General features: G+C 42.4%; 2 protein-coding genes and 2 non-coding genes across 4 annotated transcripts in view; 2 read left to right on the forward strand and 2 right to left on the reverse strand.

Moving 5' to 3' along the window:
- Positions 1–473: 473 nt before the first annotated feature.
- Positions 474–10,399, reverse strand: LOC103356440 (caldesmon, smooth muscle-like). The gene is made up of 5 exons (XM_008280579.1): positions 10,236–10,399; positions 9,978–10,073; positions 7,598–7,666; positions 6,024–6,060; positions 474–2,154 (listed from the first exon to the last, which is right to left on the reverse strand). The coding sequence occupies exons 1-5, from the start codon at positions 10,323–10,325 to the stop codon at positions 2,141–2,143; spliced, it is 306 nt and encodes a 101-aa protein (XP_008278801.1). The 5' UTR covers positions 10,326–10,399; the 3' UTR covers positions 474–2,140.
- On the forward strand, positions 9,172–9,244 carry trnak-cuu (transfer RNA lysine (anticodon CUU)). Its single transcript has one exon. It is a non-coding gene; the product is annotated as a tRNA-Lys (tRNA).
- Positions 10,400–13,047: 2,648 nt separating the features above from the next.
- The window catches only part of cald1a (caldesmon 1a), a 39,109-nt gene continuing 34,609 nt past the window's right edge, over positions 13,048–17,547 (reverse strand). Inside the window, exons 14-16 of the mRNA XM_008280580.1 lie at positions 17,376–17,471; positions 14,996–15,064; positions 13,048–13,458 (exon numbers count right to left, since the gene is read on the reverse strand). Coding sequence (XP_008278802.1) covers positions 13,318–13,458; positions 14,996–15,064; positions 17,376–17,471 — 306 coding nt within the window. The 3' untranslated portion in view covers positions 13,048–13,317. The remainder of the gene's footprint in view (positions 13,459–14,995; positions 15,065–17,375; positions 17,472–17,547) is intronic.
- On the forward strand, positions 16,570–16,642 carry trnak-cuu (transfer RNA lysine (anticodon CUU)). The gene has a single exon. It is a non-coding gene; the product is annotated as a tRNA-Lys (tRNA).

Raw genomic sequence — 17,547 nt, forward strand, 5'->3', positions numbered from 1 at the left:
TGTAGTATTTTAGTTGGAATAAGATTAGATTAGATATAACTTTATTGATCCCTTTGGTAGGGTAGCTCAGGGAAATGAAAATTACAAGTTGCAAAGTAAATACTTGAACAATGTAGTATTTTATGTGGACTAAACCCTTAAGACCATGAGTTGAAGACTGAGTACTTTGCAAATGTAGTATTTAGGGTGGAATTAACTATAAGTTTGGATTAATGATGGATGCCATCCTACTGTACAGGCTGGTTCACACGTGGCTTCCTGAGTCATCATCAACAGTATTATTTGTACTTGTCAAGATGTCTGCTGTGAAAAAATGATGCTGGTGAAAGATGTGAAATGAAATGAAAATGTCTTTGAATACTCACATTTTGATTATCAAGCCTGAGGAAGTCTAACATTTTGCCAAATTTTGTCAACACAGTACATGATGTGGGCAACAACAGAGTGGCAGAGTTACGAAAGGAAACTTTGCAATGTGGAATACCTCAATGTCTTTATTGCTGTTGTTGAATCAAAGGTACAATGTTCAAAACATTCATCCGCTAGGAAACTGCCCACTTGTATGACATTGGGAGAGAGAGACTACAGAGAGTGTGTTTTTGCATAGGCTTAGCGCTACACAAACAACAAGTGTCTGGTTAAACATGGAAATGAAAGAATTTTAAAAAACATTAAAAAGGACACAAGGTTGTAAAAAACAAAAAAAAACAATACAGCATTATGAAACCACTGTATTAGCAAAAAAAATTAAATCAAACATATAAATGTCACATTAAATCACGCGTAGAAATGTTTTGGTCCAGCTCCCCTGCTCTTTTCAGGAGCCATGGAATGTGATTGTCAGACACTTGAGCAGTTACATCGATCAATTTAATGCCCTGACAAACTGTTCATATTATAATCAAAGGGAATGTGCTACTTAAGAACAAGTCAGTGGAAAATAAACATGAAAATCACAAGTCTCGAAAAAAAACAAAAAGTCATACTGAGTCGCTATGAGGCGTTTATGTACTGTACCTCAGCTGTCGTAAATGTTGTCGTTGCAATCATAAGGCCAGAAGTTTTACATAGTGGTAAATATCCTTGTACTACTATCTTGCTATATGCGTAGGCACCCTGATTTTACTTTGTATGCCCTCAATTAGAAAAGCATTGCCGAGCATAAGAGTGTGCATAGAGGCAAATAAGAAAGTTAAAGGTAGATTAAGAACAAAATAAAAAAAAAAGATGGTCGCTCATATCCTACGTTATAAAACCTACAGCGAAGGCACCACCTGCTTTTAAGAGGAATGTCTGAAGATTTTAAAGTGATCGAACAGGTACAAAAGCTAGAAAAAAACAAATTGGCTAGAAAAAAAGAGAAAACACATTTAAACATAAATAAAAAAGGACAATAAAATGGCCTTCTGGATGTTCAACACTCCGAATTAACTGCCTGTTGGTGAATAGTTTCTGGATATGAAAAAGAAGCAAAAATACCTTTTTTTTTTTTTGTTATGCGTATACAGATGTTATAAATGATACAGGATGATATTCAAAACATCACATGTGCTAACATATATTACTCAGACCGTCGCTGCACTATTGGTAAGACATAATAAAAGTGAAATCCGCTAAATTCTAGAAGTGCTTATATTTCTATCCTGAACAGGTGAACGTTGAATAAAATAGCAAATGTGTGAAGCTTTTGCTTTAAATATAAATAAAAAAAAGAGAGAGAGATGGAAAATAATCGGTACGAGGGAGGTTTCACCCATCTCTTTGGAATGTGGAAACTTGTCTACTCTGTCAAAGATACATCTAAAATTTAATTAGTTTTGTTTTCCTGGCAGGATTTTTTTTAGATAAAGAAATTACAAATGTCCAAATTTCACAGCATTTTTTTTTCCTTTCTTTTTTTTTTGTTTTTGTTTTTTAGAAAGCAAGAATCATTGTGCAAAGGCACTATACATGGCAACCTTACAAAATGACGCTGATGCTGTTTCGGTACAGTGCTCGGACAGCGCGTCCCCTGTCCCTCCGTGGTCTTAAGGGTCCCCCTCTTGGGATGTGTGTGGTCATTATTTGGTTCTCAAGAAAAAGTCAAAAGGAAGAGTCTTGGATTGTCGTGGTCCCCAGCGTTAGTGGCTCCTTCGAGACATTAGTGTCCCATACCTGTTGAAAGACACAAAACGAGTCTATCAGGGGTTTAAATACACGTCTGCGGACAGGTGTGGGTTAATGACGCCGACCTTCTGACACTGAAGGTCAAACCAAGCAGCAAACACCTCGGCAGAGAGTTTAAAGGCTACTTGATGCTGGCGCCATAAAGACGATGAGTGTATTGAACTTACTTCAAACACAGAAGTTACTCAAGGAGTCAGAATAGTTGTACTGCTTTTAATATATTTTTCACAAGGCAACTGCTACAGATTTTTACCCCACTAACCCATAAGAAGGCTATTCTTGATCAATCCCTGAATTTTTCAGCAGATATTGACAGCGACGTCGGCACGGTGCTTCAGCATTTAGCTTAAAGGTGAAGTACAGCCTCACAAAGCCCCAAGCGTGAACTCTTAACCTGTATTTCATTATTCAGACGCAAACAAAAACAGGCCACTAAATACTATCATCAAGAAGGGCTAAACGATTTGGGGAAACTTTTCTGACAGATGTTGTGATTTGAATTCAAGCTTCAGTTCAATGTTGTCTGTGCAGCAGATTTAAAACATGATGAAGCCGAACCACATCAAAAACCTGAATACCGCTGATAAAGTTAAACTCTGGGAGAAACATGCTGCATATTCTACAGCACAGCCTTTGCAATTTGCGAACTCCACTGTGCGAGTGTCCTTAAAATAATCAGGATGCTTGATGACACGTGCTTCTGATTTATTGAAAAGCAGAGTAACAGGAGCTGCTAATGGACATTTTTACCATATTCAGTAAAAGGCAGACTTGGAGCAGATTGACTCTCTAAACCTAAACAAGCTAACTGATTACGATTGGTCACTAATTTTACAAAAACTGAATAAATATGGAATGAATACGTACAACATTTTTCCAAATACCCACAGGTCTGACTAATACACTGCCTGCAGTTCAGCCAAAAGTCTATGAACTCTTGTCACGTGACTGTTGGGTGTATTTGAGTCACTCACAACTTCACGGTTGTGCCGAGGAGGTCAGAATTTTTTGATTTTAAAGAGTCTTTTTAGTGAAAACGCTTGACCTCTTGTCATTTTTATAAATGAGACATGTAGAATAAAGAGATTTTAATGAAATATCACAGCTTTAAGCTCAGATGTGGTTTCATTTCCTTCAGATGAGTGGTACAAAGAGCATTGAAAGTTGTTTGTTTTTACAGTTTCAGCTCTGAAAAGTGGTGCATTTTGGGCATTTTGTTGAAACACAACATGCCTTTCAAACCCACGAGGCAGATTCGCGGTTCGGAAGGTTAAAAGCTTAACTGTACGCTCTATTGCAACCCTGCAGAAAGACATTTTCTATACAAACATGAGCAGAAATTATCAATAGCTTTCCAATCTGCTATAATTCCTTTTAAAACTACAAAGTTCTACATACAGTAAAGGGTCTGAGGGTTAAATATCAGCACACTCCATCTCCAAAAGGGCCCATGTTATTTTAGAAGCTCTCTATTAGAGTCAGGCATGTGAGGAGTGTGGGGCTGCTAACGTGCATGCGGCCCACTGTAGTGTCAGATGTCTATAAGGTCCTGCAGCCAGCGCCTGGCAAATCCAAAATGTGTACAAATCCTCTGTCATCCTCTGAGTCACCCTGCGATGGTGTGCTAATCTCCAACATTCCAGCTATTAATGCGACAAACCAGCCTGGCAGGAACGCTGCTTGTAAGACCCCCCGGCTCTGAGCGGCACAAGTGGAAGGGTTTGAGTGGCGTCGAGCTGGCTGCTGAGGGCGCGTTTATAGAGGTGAAATTGGTGTGTGATCCTGCGCACTGGACAAGGGACGTATTACGGCGGCATGTACAGAATCCCTCAAGGCCGAAACCCCTCTCCTGCCCGCCGGCGGGGGGCGATTTTTTTTAAAAATAGCACACAATGTTTAAGTGGCATCCTGAGACGCTGCAGAACAAACGAAAGGCCAGACAGCGAACTGGAAAAGGCTGCTTACTGGTCTTGGGACACATGGTGCTGGATAAATCACAGACAACTGACAAGATGACACACTTAACGAGAAGGTCACACCTCCAATCTGTGAGAAAATATTGCCATCCTGCCAAAGCGCCTGGACGTTTGTCCAAACAAACACGACTGGCGTGAACGATCACGTGCACGACCTACACGACCCACTTCTACTGGAGAGCCGAGACACCTGGTTGGACGTCGGTGTGATCTTGAACTTGTGTTCGCTGTGTTTGCCCTCCAAGAGACTCCTGGCTGTACACAGTGAGACAACCTCTGTCCATGTTCTTTAAAAGACTGTTCAGGAGGCCAGTGTGATGGAATGGTAGAAAACTGCTCAATAGAATGCTTGGTAGGTTCTCTTCAATGCATTGGATTCAAACCGCCATGAAGACATATAAAGAAACTGGGGAGAGACACATTATTGAGGTCGATATGTGACATTTTCCTGGTCATTAACTAACTACAGATATAATGAATTAAACGCTCTACTTTGGCTTTCTCTATAAAGACACTCTGTGGTCTCGAGCAACGTAGCTCTATCTGATTCGATACAGATCACAAGGAAGAGCTAATCAACACTAAAAGCCACAACGGTCAGCTAGCGGAGATTTGTTTCGAAGGTGAGCTAGCGGACGCTGCTAAAGTTGGAAGAAATATCTTCCACAATCATCCCCGTTCCCTGTTACAATAAAAACGCCCAAATAATTTACTTGTTGCGTGTCAGTGCAACTTTAACTTATTTTGTCGACGATGCTAGGCTACGGCTAACTCTCAGGGGCTTGCTGTCGGGCCTGTGGCTAATGTTATCTTAAGCACCTGTAAAATCTTTCTAAACTAAGATTAATTTTACCCTTTTGCTCTAACTGACAGACACATCTCTCTAGCATCTCTATAACATTTGCAAAAACTTAACAAGAAGCCCAGCTTTCACCAGAAAATGCAGAAATAAGCTACTTTCATAGTGGCTAAGGCTATGCTAACGGCTAGCGGCTAAGTTTAGAGGCAGTGACAGTGTAGCAATAAAGCAATAAAAGTGATAAAATAGTTGCATAAGCATGAACAAAACAAAAAAAGACGTATTTCTTCATTTACTTAATATGTATAATGTTGAAATGATTCCTTTATTTATCTTGATTTATGTGCGTAACTGTTTTTTCATAGTTAACATTACATTTATTACTTGTGTACCTTGATAAACAGGCTAAAATCAAGATAAGGTGCTCCAATTCAAATTAAACCTTTTTTTAGTTTTATTTATTTAAAACAGGAAGAAAAATAAATAAAAGAACAATAATTAGGGCTGCGAGGTGGCTCGGTGGTTAGCACTGTTGCCTTGCGACCCTAATGAGGATGAAGCCGTGTATAGATAATGGATGGATGGATGGATGGATGAATGGATGGATGGATGGAGTGATAGATGGAACAATAACTATCAATACCGTCTGAAATAGACATTTACTCATGATAAATTGTACAACTCTATCCCCCAGTCCTACTGTCTAGGGCCCCTTTAAATGTGACCAATGTAATGCCAGCAAGCATGTAAAAGCATACTGCCACTGTCACTGCAACTCATTATGGTCATTTTCATATTTTTAACTAAAGGATTTAAGGCACCTCTGAGGATGGAGAAAGCCACCACTCTTGGTTTCTGAAACTAATTAGAAAAATGTAAAAAAAAACAAAAACAACAAAACAAAAACACTGCGGCCAAGCTGAGAACAAGGCAGTATTTTAAGAGGTTCTGAAATGCTGACATTCTGCAAGCCACCAGTTAATTCCACGACAGCAGAATGCAAGCCCACATGACTGGCTGCACATTTGTCAGTTTTCCTTTCTGCGCACACTTGTGGTGCCTTGTTAAAAAGAAAAACTCACCATTGGCGACTGATTTGGTCTCCCCTCTGCCTGCCACCTGGAAGACAAACAAACAGGAAGGTAAGTCAGCATTAAAACTTCAGCTCAAACACCTATGCAGACTGCTGAACCTATCCAGATCTCCCTCAGCCGTCGTCATCCTGCTCATTCTGTTCCCCCCCTGACATCACAGCATAGCACGGTTAGCTAATAACAAGGTCGCTAACCGCTACCTTTCCTGTCCAGGGCCCTTTTTACGTCAGCTGCAGACCACCACTCACTGGCGGACCACAGCCTCCGGCCCGCACAGCAGCTGTTGGCTGCAGAAAAACGCAGCTCCCAGAGTAGGAAGGAATGAAGGAAGGAAGGTAAGTTTATAGGAAAATGAGTGACAAAGTAGGATATCGTCATCAGACTGCTTCTTCAACTCACCACCTCTGCATATACGGTTTTATTTATCTAAATGAATTAAGACGAGACAAGTCGATCCTGTCAGGCTTGTTTGAAAATGGGAGGCGATAACAGTGATTTGAAGCTGTCAAAGTGCCGCTGCAAAGCCCAGCAAGGCGTCTTCCCTGTAAAGAACGCTGTAAACAGTTTCTCCATTAGGGCAATAAAAAGTTAAGTGAAGCTGGACGGAGAGCGGTGATTTGTGGTTGTCAGAAGAAGGAGCGGTGATGTGATACAGCCATTTGTGAGAAGCGTTCAGCCTGCAGTTGGACAACAGGCGCACTGTTAAAGGTTTTTTTTTTTTTTTTTTTACGACGCAGAATTTATACCGAACTGTAATCTTCTGGATTCTGTTGAGTCGGCTTTAACAAGTTATGGGTGTTAATGGAGTCAACAGCTTAACCCTTCTTTAAATTGCCTTTACTGGAGCTTTATTGATATGTTCACTTTGAGCCGTTTTATTTTTACAGCACTTTAAAAAAAAAATTTGGCAAATATGTTTGACAATTCCAAAAAGGTCCTTGTGCTCTTTTTGCGAAGGAACTGATGTTTATTGCTCGTAATCTACACAATCAGAGCCTCTAAAATACTGCGCGTGAAGGAGCTGTGAGAGTTGATACCTTTAATAATACGAAAGGTGACGCATTCGTCGAATCGTAAATGTCCAGTTTTGGACAGTTATGATCGTTACAGCTAAAGGAAGCAGCAGTGTCCAACCGCAGCAGAACAGAGTACAGCTAGTGTGGCAGCAGTGTGTGTGTGAGGCCATTCTGTGCTCTGAGAACGGTTATTGTTTTACCTCTCCAGGCTTTTTTCCAGATTTAACGGTGAGGTCAACTAGCTATGAGAGTTCTTTAAAACAAAAGCAAACACAAGTTATTGTTACTCCGGTCAAAAGTATCGTGAGATTGTTCCCACTCTTTCTACTCCATAACGTTCTCTTGATTGACAACAACTTGCAAAACCACGGAAAGCCTTCCAAGACCACAAACCAGCTTGGCACAGTTAAAACTTCATCTGGACACGCTCCAGGATGCGTAATGCTCGCTTGGATTTTCCCCCCCGACGGGTAAAGACTCCGATCGCCCTGCAAATCTTTCCTCATGTGACCAGAGAGTGAATCTGCTGGAATTAAGAATAGCTACCTTGGTTGGAGAGGCGCCTTTGTTTTCCCATAGACTCCTCTTGTTGGTGACGTCGACCGGCTTCAGGTCCTGTCAGAGAGAATTGGAAAACAGGAGGCGTTTTATCGGCGGTCCTCGACGTTTCGGAGGTCTATTTGAAAACAGTCATCGTGTGGCGGCAATAGCAGAGCAGCTGAGATGTAGAAGCTAAAAGGAATGACAGAGGAGGACTGACAGACACTATCAGGCAGGGAGTGTTTGTCTGGATGAAGTGGAAAATAACACAGAGAGTCTGAGGCAGTCCACTTTCAAGAGACGCCATCGGAGAGCAAAGCAGAATTCAGGCAAGATTTTTTTTTTTTATATCATAACACTGGATAACAGCATTTTAAGGGCAAATAAGTTTGCACTCTATTCCCTTGTTGCGCGTCGGAAATTATTTGCATTCAAAGTTTCCTCCCTCTCCGCTGATCTGTGGTGCCTATTTTAGCACAAGCCATAATCTGCCACATGGAGAGCTCCAGCATAAATATTTGGGTAAAATATAGGCGTAATACTCAAGAGCAGGAGAGGAAAGAAAAAGTTTGCTCGAGCAAAGATTACAATAAGCTTAAGATAAAATGCTTCAGTGACACTTTATTCCAAACTACTGCCAAGCCTACAATGTCCACATGCGCTGGGTCTGGATATCATAACAGCAGGAGGAGACTGCAGCAAGGCTCTGAAGTCACTTCCATTTGTGGCCACCAGGTGGTGCCAGACAGACAACGTGTCAGCCTGACTGGCTTCACTGCTTCATTTGAAAATGATCATAAAACTTGTCCTGCACAGAGCAGAGCCAGCAGTGATCATGACATAATAATAACAACAATAATAATATCACAGGGCTCCTGGAACCGTCAGGAAGCTGCACTTTTTTATGTGAAGTAGAGCAGCGTGGAGAGTTTACAGGGTCACTGCTCTCATGCTGAACTGACGACTGAATCCTGAACATAAATATACATAAACGTGACCATTTGAAAAGAGATGGAATGAATAAATGTTGCATGAACCCTCTGGAATCCCAACACATGGTGGCAGGTTTGATAAGCCTGTTATCTTTATCTTAATTTATCAAAGCTACAAACAATAAACACACGTCCTGGAACTACTTATTGTCATTCTGTCGGATTATCTTGCTTTAAAATTGTGATATTTCTTCAAAATCACTTTGTTTTACGTGCCTCAAGTGAAACTGTACCACATATAAACTGTTTGAGTAACAAGATCCTGTAAAAAAAATAAACTCCTCGAAGCAACATGAAGCTATTAGTGACGATTAATAGTATGGAGACAAAAATTCTGCTAGTTTGCAGGCTGTGTTTAAACAGAGCAGTACGGGAACAAATTCAAATAGAAACTGATCAGATATTTCCATACCTGCCACCTATCTGCTCAGTGTAAACACAGCCTGCAGTTCAGCTGAGTAATCTTAGAATTTCAGTAACTGTGTCATTGGTTTGATTCTGTTGGGAACAAAAGTTCTGTCAGGAGTCGAATCAGTCAGTCCACATTCTTGACGCAGATCCTTGTGGATTTGGAGTCAGAAGTGCACAGCCCGGCTAGCTCAGTCGGTAGAGCATGAGACTCTTAATCTCAGGGTCGTGGGTTCGAGCCCCACGTTGGGCGATTGCGTTTTAGGCCGTGCACTCTGGCCCAGATAATCTAACACTGTATCACCTTCCATGAAAGCTGTTGAACTGCAACACTCTAAAACTGACAGGAAGTAACTGCAGAAGGGGAACAGTGCAAACCTGACAGGGAGACTTTCTTTCAGCGGTCAGGACGGCTGAGCAGTCCAACGGTACATGTCCGCAGGGGTGTTTCTACACATGAGGGATCGCGCCGCTTCTCAACAACTCTGCAGTGTATGATGGATGACTGACAGCTGCTCTTTAACAGGATCCACCCCCTGCAGCTTCGCAAACATTGGCTGCACCTGACTGGACCAGGCCGCCTGCTTCTAGGTTCTGCCAGGAAGCTCAGAATTTTGCGTTTTTTGCTGAATTTGGTTCGCACAAATGGGTGATTGTTGTCATATTTATAAAAGACGCATGTAGAATAAACTGATTTTGTTGAAATGTGGTCATTAAATGTGATTAATTCAGTGAATGACACAACACCTCACACACGACTTGAAACTTGAGAATGTGTTGATTCTCCCATAATTTACAGTTTGTGATTCTGGTAAATTGTGTAATGATGTTGGTGATTGTTAAAGATAACAAGCCTTTTAAACCTGCTGGTGAGTTTTTTGGATTTAAAGAAAACATGAGGACATTCATCACAATGCAGGTCAGTTGTTTTTGCAGCACATGTTGTGTGTTTCCAGCAGTGACAGGTTGCTACGGCGGCGACCTACCGCTGGCCTTCCTCCTGACGTCTTGCCGCTCTCTGGGGTTTTATTCAGCCAGTCGTTGATGCGGCCTGCCACGCCCGTCTTCATCACAGCTGCTTCCTGTTTGCACAGGGTCAAAGGTCAGCCAAGCGTGGTCGTCATCGGCAACAGGACCAAGCAGGAAGTACCAGTGAATTGGGCTCTTTCCTCTTTCTCTCTCTCTCTGGTCTAACTTTCTTACATTCTCCACTACATCATTTTAAATATAGAGTTTTTTTTTACCTTGAATGGGCTTCCGCCGCTTCCAGGCGAGCTGAACACGTTGCCTTTCTCCCACATGCTCTTGATGTTTCGTATGCTATCGGTGACCATGGGCAAATCCACCGCTCCCGAGCGAGGGGATCGAGACTCCTTGTTCTCTCTCTGCAGGGACAAAACGGGTGGGTTTGAACTGCCGAATAGCAAGGATGGCTCCTCTGAGCTCAGAGCTCAAAGCTCTTTAAAGCTTCTTTAAAAAAAAACAAAAAAAAAAACCTCTCATGAGCTTGCTAATAATAACAAATCTCTGCAGCATCTTTGGTATGTCTTCAAAGCGGACTGAGGAATATTACTGATGAAGCTTTTGTGTGTTCAAATCCACAGAGAAACGTGTTGGGTGTGACTTGAAAAAGGATATAAGCATGAGGGAGCTATTTCTGACTGACAGGTTTGGGGCAACTTATAGACCCAAAATGACAACAANCTTCAGATGAGTGGTACAAAGAGCACTGAAAGTTGTTTGTTTTTACAGTTTCAGCTCTGAAAAGTGGTGCATTTTGGGCATTTTGTTGAAACACAACATGCCTTTCAAACCCACGAGGCAGATTCGCGGTTCGGAAGGTTAAAAGCTTAACTGTACGCTCTATTGCAACCCTGCAGAAAGACATTTTCTATACAAACATGAGCAGAAATTATCAATAGCTTTCCAATCTGCTATAATTCCTTTTAAAACTACAAAGTTCTACATACAGTAAAGGGTCTGAGGGTTAAATATCAGCACACTCCATCTCCAAAAGGGCCCATGTTATTTTAGAAGCTCTCTATTAGAGTCAGGCATGTGAGGAGTGTGGGGCTGCTAACGTGCATGCGGCCCACTGTAGTGTCAGATGTCTATAAGGTCCTGCAGCCAGCGCCTGGCAAATCCAAAATGTGTACAAATCCTCTGTCATCCTCTGAGTCACCCTGCGATGGTGTGCTAATCTCCAACATTCCAGCTATTAATGCGACAAACCAGCCTGGCAGGAACGCTGCTTGTAAGACCCCCCCGGCTCTGAGCGGCACAAGTGGAAGGGTTTGAGTGGCGTCGAGCTGGCTGCTGAGGGCGCGTTTATAGAGGTGAAATTGGTGTGTGATCCTGCGCACTGGACAAGGGACGTATTACGGCGGCATGTACAGAATCCCTCAAGGCCGAAACCCCTCTCCTGCCCGCCGGCGGGGGGCGATTTTTTTTAAAAATAGCACACAATGTTTAAGTGGCATCCTGAGACGCTGCGGAACAAACGAAAGGCCAGACAGCGAACTGGAAAAGGCTGCTTACTGGTCTTGGGACACATGGTGCTGGATAAATCACAGACAACTGACAAGATGACACACTTAACGAGAAGGTCACACCTCCAATCTGTGAGAAAATATTGCCATCCTGCCAAAGCGCCTGGACGTTTGTCCAAACAAACACGACTGGCGTGAACGATCACGTGCACGACCTACACGACCCACTTCTACTGGAGAGCCGAGACACCTGGTTGGACGTCGGTGTGATCTTGAACTTGTGTTCGCTGTGTTTGCCCTCCAAGAGACTCCTGGCTGTACACAATGAGACAACCTCTGTCCATGTTCTTTAAAAGACTGTTCAGGAGGCCAGTGTGATGGAATGGTAGAAAACTGCTCAATAGAATGCTTGGTAGGTTCTCTTCAATGCATTGGATTCAAACCGCCATGAAGACATATAAAGAAACTGGGGAGAGACACATTATTGAGGTCGATATGTGACATTTTCCTGGTCATTAACTAACTACAGATATAATGAATTAAACGCTCTACTTTGGCTTTCTCTATAAAGACACTCTGTGGTCTCGAGCAACGTAGCTCTATCTGATTCGATACAGATCACAAGGAAGAGCTAATCAACACTAAAAGCCACAACGGTCAGCTAGCGGAGATTTGTTTCGAAGGTGAGCTAGCGGACGCTGCTAAAGTTGGAAGAAATATCTTCCACAATCATCCCCGTTCCCTGTTACAATAAAAACGCCCAAATAATTTACTTGTTGCGTGTCAGTGCAACTTTAACTTATTTTGTCGACGATGCTAGGCTACGGCTAACTCTCAGGGGCTTGCTGTCGGGCCTGTGGCTAATGTTATCTTAAGCACCTGTAAAATCTTTCTAAACTAAGATTAATTTTACCCTTTTGCTCTAACTGACAGACACATCTCTCTAGCATCTCTATAACATTTGCAAAAACTTAACAAGAAGCCCAGCTTTCACCAGAAAATGCAGAAATAAGCTACTTTCATAGTGGCTAAGGCTATGCTAACGGCTAGCGGCTAAGTTTAGAGGCAGTGACAGTGTAGCAATAAAGCAATAAAAGTGATAAAATAGTTGCATAAGCATGAACAAAACAAAAAAAGACGTATTTCTTCATTTACTTAATATGTATAATGTTGAAATGATTCCTTTATTTATCTTGATTTATGTGCGTAACTGTTTTTTCATAGTTAACATTACATTTATTACTTGTGTACCTTGATAAACAGGCTAAAATCAAGATAAGGTGCTCCAATTCAAATTAAACCTTTTTTTAGTTTTATTTATTTAAAACAGGAAGAAAAATAAATAAAAGAACAATAATTAGGGCTGCGAGGTGGCTCGGTGGTTAGCACTGTTGCCTTGCGACCCTAATGAGGATGAAGCCGTGTATAGATAATGGATGGATGGATGGATGGATGAATGGATGGATGGATGGAGTGATAGATGGAACAATAACTATCAATACCGTCTGAAATAGACATTTACTCATGATAAATTGTACAACTCTATCCCCCAGTCCTACTGTCTAGGGCCCCTTTAAATGTGACCAATGTAATGCCAGCAAGCATGTAAAAGCATACTGCCACTGTCACTGCAACTCATTATGGTCATTTTCATATTTTTAACTAAAGGATTTAAGGCACCTCTGAGGATGGAGAAAGCCACCACTCTTGGTTTCTGAAACTAATTAGAAAAATGTAAAAAAAAACAAAAACAACAAAACAAAAACACTGCGGCCAAGCTGAGAACAAGGCAGTATTTTAAGAGGTTCTGAAATGCTGACATTCTGCAAGCCACCAGTTAATTCCACGACAGCAGAATGCAAGCCCACATGACTGGCTGCACATTTGTCAGTTTTCCTTTCTGCGCACACTTGTGGTGCCTTGTTAAAAAGAAAAACTCACCATTGGCGACTGATTTGGTCTCCCCTCTGCCTGCCACCTGGAAGACAAACAAACAGGAAGGTAAGTCAGCATTAAAACTTCAGCTCAAACACCTATGCAGACTGCTGAACCTATCCAGATCTCCCTCAGCCGTCGTCATCCTGCTCATTCTGTTCCCCCCCTGACATCACAGCATAGCACGGTTAGCTAATAACAAGGTCGCTAACCGCTACCTTTCCTGTCCAGGGCCCTTTTTACGTCAGCTGCAGACCACCACTCACTGGCGGACCACAGCCTCCGGCCCGCACAGCAGCTGTTGGCTGCAGAAAAACGCAGCTCCCAGAGTAGGAAGGAATGAAGGAAGGAAGGTAAGTTTATAGGAAAATGAGTGACAAAGTAGGATATCGTCATCAGACTGCTTCTTCAACTCACCACCTCTGCATATACGGTTTTATTTATCTAAATGAATTAAGACGAGACAAGTCGATCCTGTCAGGCTTGTTTGAAAATGGGAGGCGATAACAGTGATTTGAAGCTGTCAAAGTGCCGCTGCAAAGCCCAGCAAGGCGTCTTCCCTGTAAAGAACGCTGTAAACAGTTTCTCCATTAGGGCAATAAAAAGTTAAGTGAAGCTGGACGGAGAGCGGTGATTTGTGGTTGTCAGAAGAAGGAGCGGTGATGTGATACAGCCATTTGTGAGAAGCGTTCAGCCTGCAGTTGGACAACAGGCGCACTGTTAAAGGTTTTTTTTTTTTTTTTTTTACGACGCAGAATTTATACCGAACTGTAATCTTCTGGATTCTGTTGAGTCGGCTTTAACAAGTTATGGGTGTTAATGGAGTCAACAGCTTAACCCTTCTTTAAATTGCCTTTACTGGAGCTTTATTGATATGTTCACTTTGAGCCGTTTTATTTTTACAGCACTTTAAAAAAAAAATTTGGCAAATATGTTTGACAATTCCAAAAAGGTCCTTGTGCTCTTTTTGCGAAGGAACTGATGTTTATTGCTCGTAATCTACACAATCAGAGCCTCTAAAATACTGCGCGTGAAGGAGCTGTGAGAGTTGATACCTTTAATAATACGAAAGGTGACGCATTCGTCGAATCGTAAATGTCCAGTTTTGGACAGTTATGATCGTTACAGCTAAAGGAAGCAGCAGTGTCCAACCGCAGCAGAACAGAGTACAGCTAGTGTGGCAGCAGTGTGTGTGTGAGGCCATTCTGTGCTCTGAGAACGGTTATTGTTTTACCTCTCCAGGCTTTTTTCCAGATTTAACGGTGAGGTCAACTAGCTATGAGAGTTCTTTAAAACAAAAGCAAACACAAGTTATTGTTACTCCGGTCAAAAGTATCGTGAGATTGTTCCCACTCTTTCTACTCCATAACGTTCTCTTGATTGACAACAACTTGCAAAACCACGGAAAGCCTTCCAAGACCACAAACCAGCTTGGCACAGTTAAAACTTCATCTGGACACGCTCCAGGATGCGTAATGCTCGCTTGGATTTTCCCCCCCGACGGGTAAAGACTCCGATCGCCCTGCAAATCTTTCCTCATGTGACCAGAGAGTGAATCTGCTGGAATTAAGAATAGCTACCTTGGTTGGAGAGGCGCCTTTGTTTTCCCATAGACTCCTCTTGTTGGTGACGTCGACCGGCTTCAGGTCCTGTCAGAGAGAATTGGAAAACAGGAGGCGTTTTATCGGCGGTCCTCGACGTTTCGGAGGTCTATTTGAAAACAGTCATCGTGTGGCGGCAATAGCAGAGCAGCTGAGATGTAGAAGCTAAAAGGAATGACAGAGGAGGACTGACAGACACTATCAGGCAGGGAGTGTTTGTCTGGATGAAGTGGAAAATAACACAGAGAGTCTGAGGCAGTCCACTTTCAAGAGACGCCATCGGAGAGCAAAGCAGAATTCAGGCAAGATTTTTTTTTTTTATATCATAACACTGGATAACAGCATTTTAAGGGCAAATAAGTTTGCACTCTATTCCCTTGTTGCGCGTCGGAAATTATTTGCATTCAAAGTTTCCTCCCTCTCCGCTGATCTGTGGTGCCTATTTTAGCACAAGCCATAATCTGCCACATGGAGAGCTCCAGCATAAATATTTGGGTAAAATATAGGCGTAATACTCAAGAGCAGGAGAGGAAAGAAAAAGTTTGCTCGAGCAAAGATTACAATAAGCTTAAGATAAAATGCTTCAGTGACACTTTATTCCAAACTACTGCCAAGCCTACAATGTCCACATGCGCTGGGTCTGGATATCATAACAGCAGGAGGAGACTGCAGCAAGGCTCTGAAGTCACTTCCATTTGTGGCCACCAGGTGGTGCCAGACAGACAACGTGTCAGCCTGACTGGCTTCACTGCTTCATTTGAAAATGATCATAAAACTTGTCCTGCACAGAGCAGAGCCAGCAGTGATCATGACATAATAATAACAACAATAATAATATCACAGGGCTCCTGGAACCGTCAGGAAGCTGCACTTTTTTATGTGAAGTAGAGCAGCGTGGAGAGTTTACAGGGTCACTGCTCTCATGCTGAACTGACGACTGAATCCTGAACATAAATATACATAAACGTGACCATTTGAAAAGAGATGGAATGAATAAATGTTGCATGAACCCTCTGGAATCCCAACACATGGTGGCAGGTTTGATAAGCCTGTTATCTTTATCTTAATTTATCAAAGCTACAAACAATAAACACACGTCCTGGAACTACTTATTGTCATTCTGTCGGATTATCTTGCTTTAAAATTGTGATATTTCTTCAAAATCACTTTGTTTTACGTGCCTCAAGTGAAACTGTACCACATATAAACTGTTTGAGTAACAAGATCCTGTAAAAAAAATAAACTCCTCGAAGCAACATGAAGCTATTAGTGACGATTAATAGTATGGAGACAAAAATTCTGCTAGTTTGCAGGCTGTGTTTAAACAGAGCAGTACGGGAACAAATTCAAATAGAAACTGATCAGATATTTCCATACCTGCCACCTATCTGCTCAGTGTAAACACAGCCTGCAGTTCAGCTGAGTAATCTTAGAATTTCAGTAACTGTGTCATTGGTTTGATTCTGTTGGGAACAAAAGTCCTGTCAGGAGTCGAATCAGTCAGTCCACATTCTTGACGCAGATCCTTGTGGATTTGGAGTCAGAAGTGCACAGCCCGGCTAGCTCAGTCGGTAGAGCATGAGACTCTTAATCTCAGGGTCGTGGGTTCGAGCCCCACGTTGGGCGATTGCGTTTTAGGCCGTGCACTCTGGCCCAGATAATCTAACACTGTATCACCTTCCATGAAAGCTGTTGAACTGCAACACTCTAAAACTGACAGGAAGTAACTGCAGAAGGGGAACAGTGCAAACCTGACAGGGAGACTTTCTTTCAGCGGTCAGGACGGCTGAGCAGTCCAACGGTACATGTCCGCAGGGGTGTTTCTACACATGAGGGATCGCGCCGCTTCTCAACAACTCTGCAGCGTATGATCGATGACTGACAGCTGCTCTTTAACAGGATCCACCCCCTGCAGCTTCGCAAACATTGGCTGCACCTGACTGGACCAGGCCGCCTGCTTCTAGGTTCTGCCAGGAAGCTCAGAATTTTGCGTTTTTTGCTGAATTTGGTTCGCACAAATGGGTGATTGTTGTCATATTTATAAAAGACGCATGTAGAATAAACTGATTTTGTTGAAATGTGGTCATTAAATGTGATTAATTCAGTGAATGACACAACACCTCACACACGACTTGAAACTTGAGAATGTGTTGATTCTCCCATAATGTACAGTTTGTGATTCTGGTAAATTGTGTAATGATGTTGGTGATTGTTAAAGATAACAAGCCTTTTAAACCTGCTGGTGAGTTTTTTGGATTTAAAGAAAACATGAGGACATTCATCACAATGCAGGTCAGTTGTTTTTGCAGCACATGTTGTGTGTTTCCAGCAGTGACAGGTTGCTACGGCGGTGACCTACCGCTGGCCTTCCTCCTGACGTCTTGCCGCTCTCTGGGGTTTTATTCAGCCAGTCGTTGATGCGGCCTGCCACGCCCGTCTTCATCACAGCTGCTTCCTGTTTGCACAGGGTCAAAGGTCAGCCAAGCGTGGTCGTCATCGGCAACAGGACCAAGCAGGAAGTACCAGTGAAT

This window comes from Stegastes partitus, unplaced genomic scaffold, assembly GCF_000690725.1.
Source record: "Stegastes partitus isolate 25-593 unplaced genomic scaffold, Stegastes_partitus-1.0.2 Scaffold200, whole genome shotgun sequence".
In the NCBI taxonomy this organism is placed as follows: domain Eukaryota; kingdom Metazoa; phylum Chordata; class Actinopteri; family Pomacentridae; genus Stegastes; species Stegastes partitus.

Coding starts and splice junctions, on each gene's coding strand:
- LOC103356440 (XM_008280579.1), bottom strand. CDS start 10,325: ATGGTCACCGATAGCATACGAAACATCAAGAGCATGTGGGAGAAAGGC. Junction 10,074..10,235: donor GCGGCGGAAGCCCATTCAAG/GTAAAAAAAAAC, acceptor CTGTGCAAACAG/GAAGCAGCTGTGATGAAGAC. Junction 7,667..9,977: donor CGTCAGGAGGAAGGCCAGCG/GTAGGTCGCCGC, acceptor TCTCTCTGACAG/GACCTGAAGCCGGTCGACGT.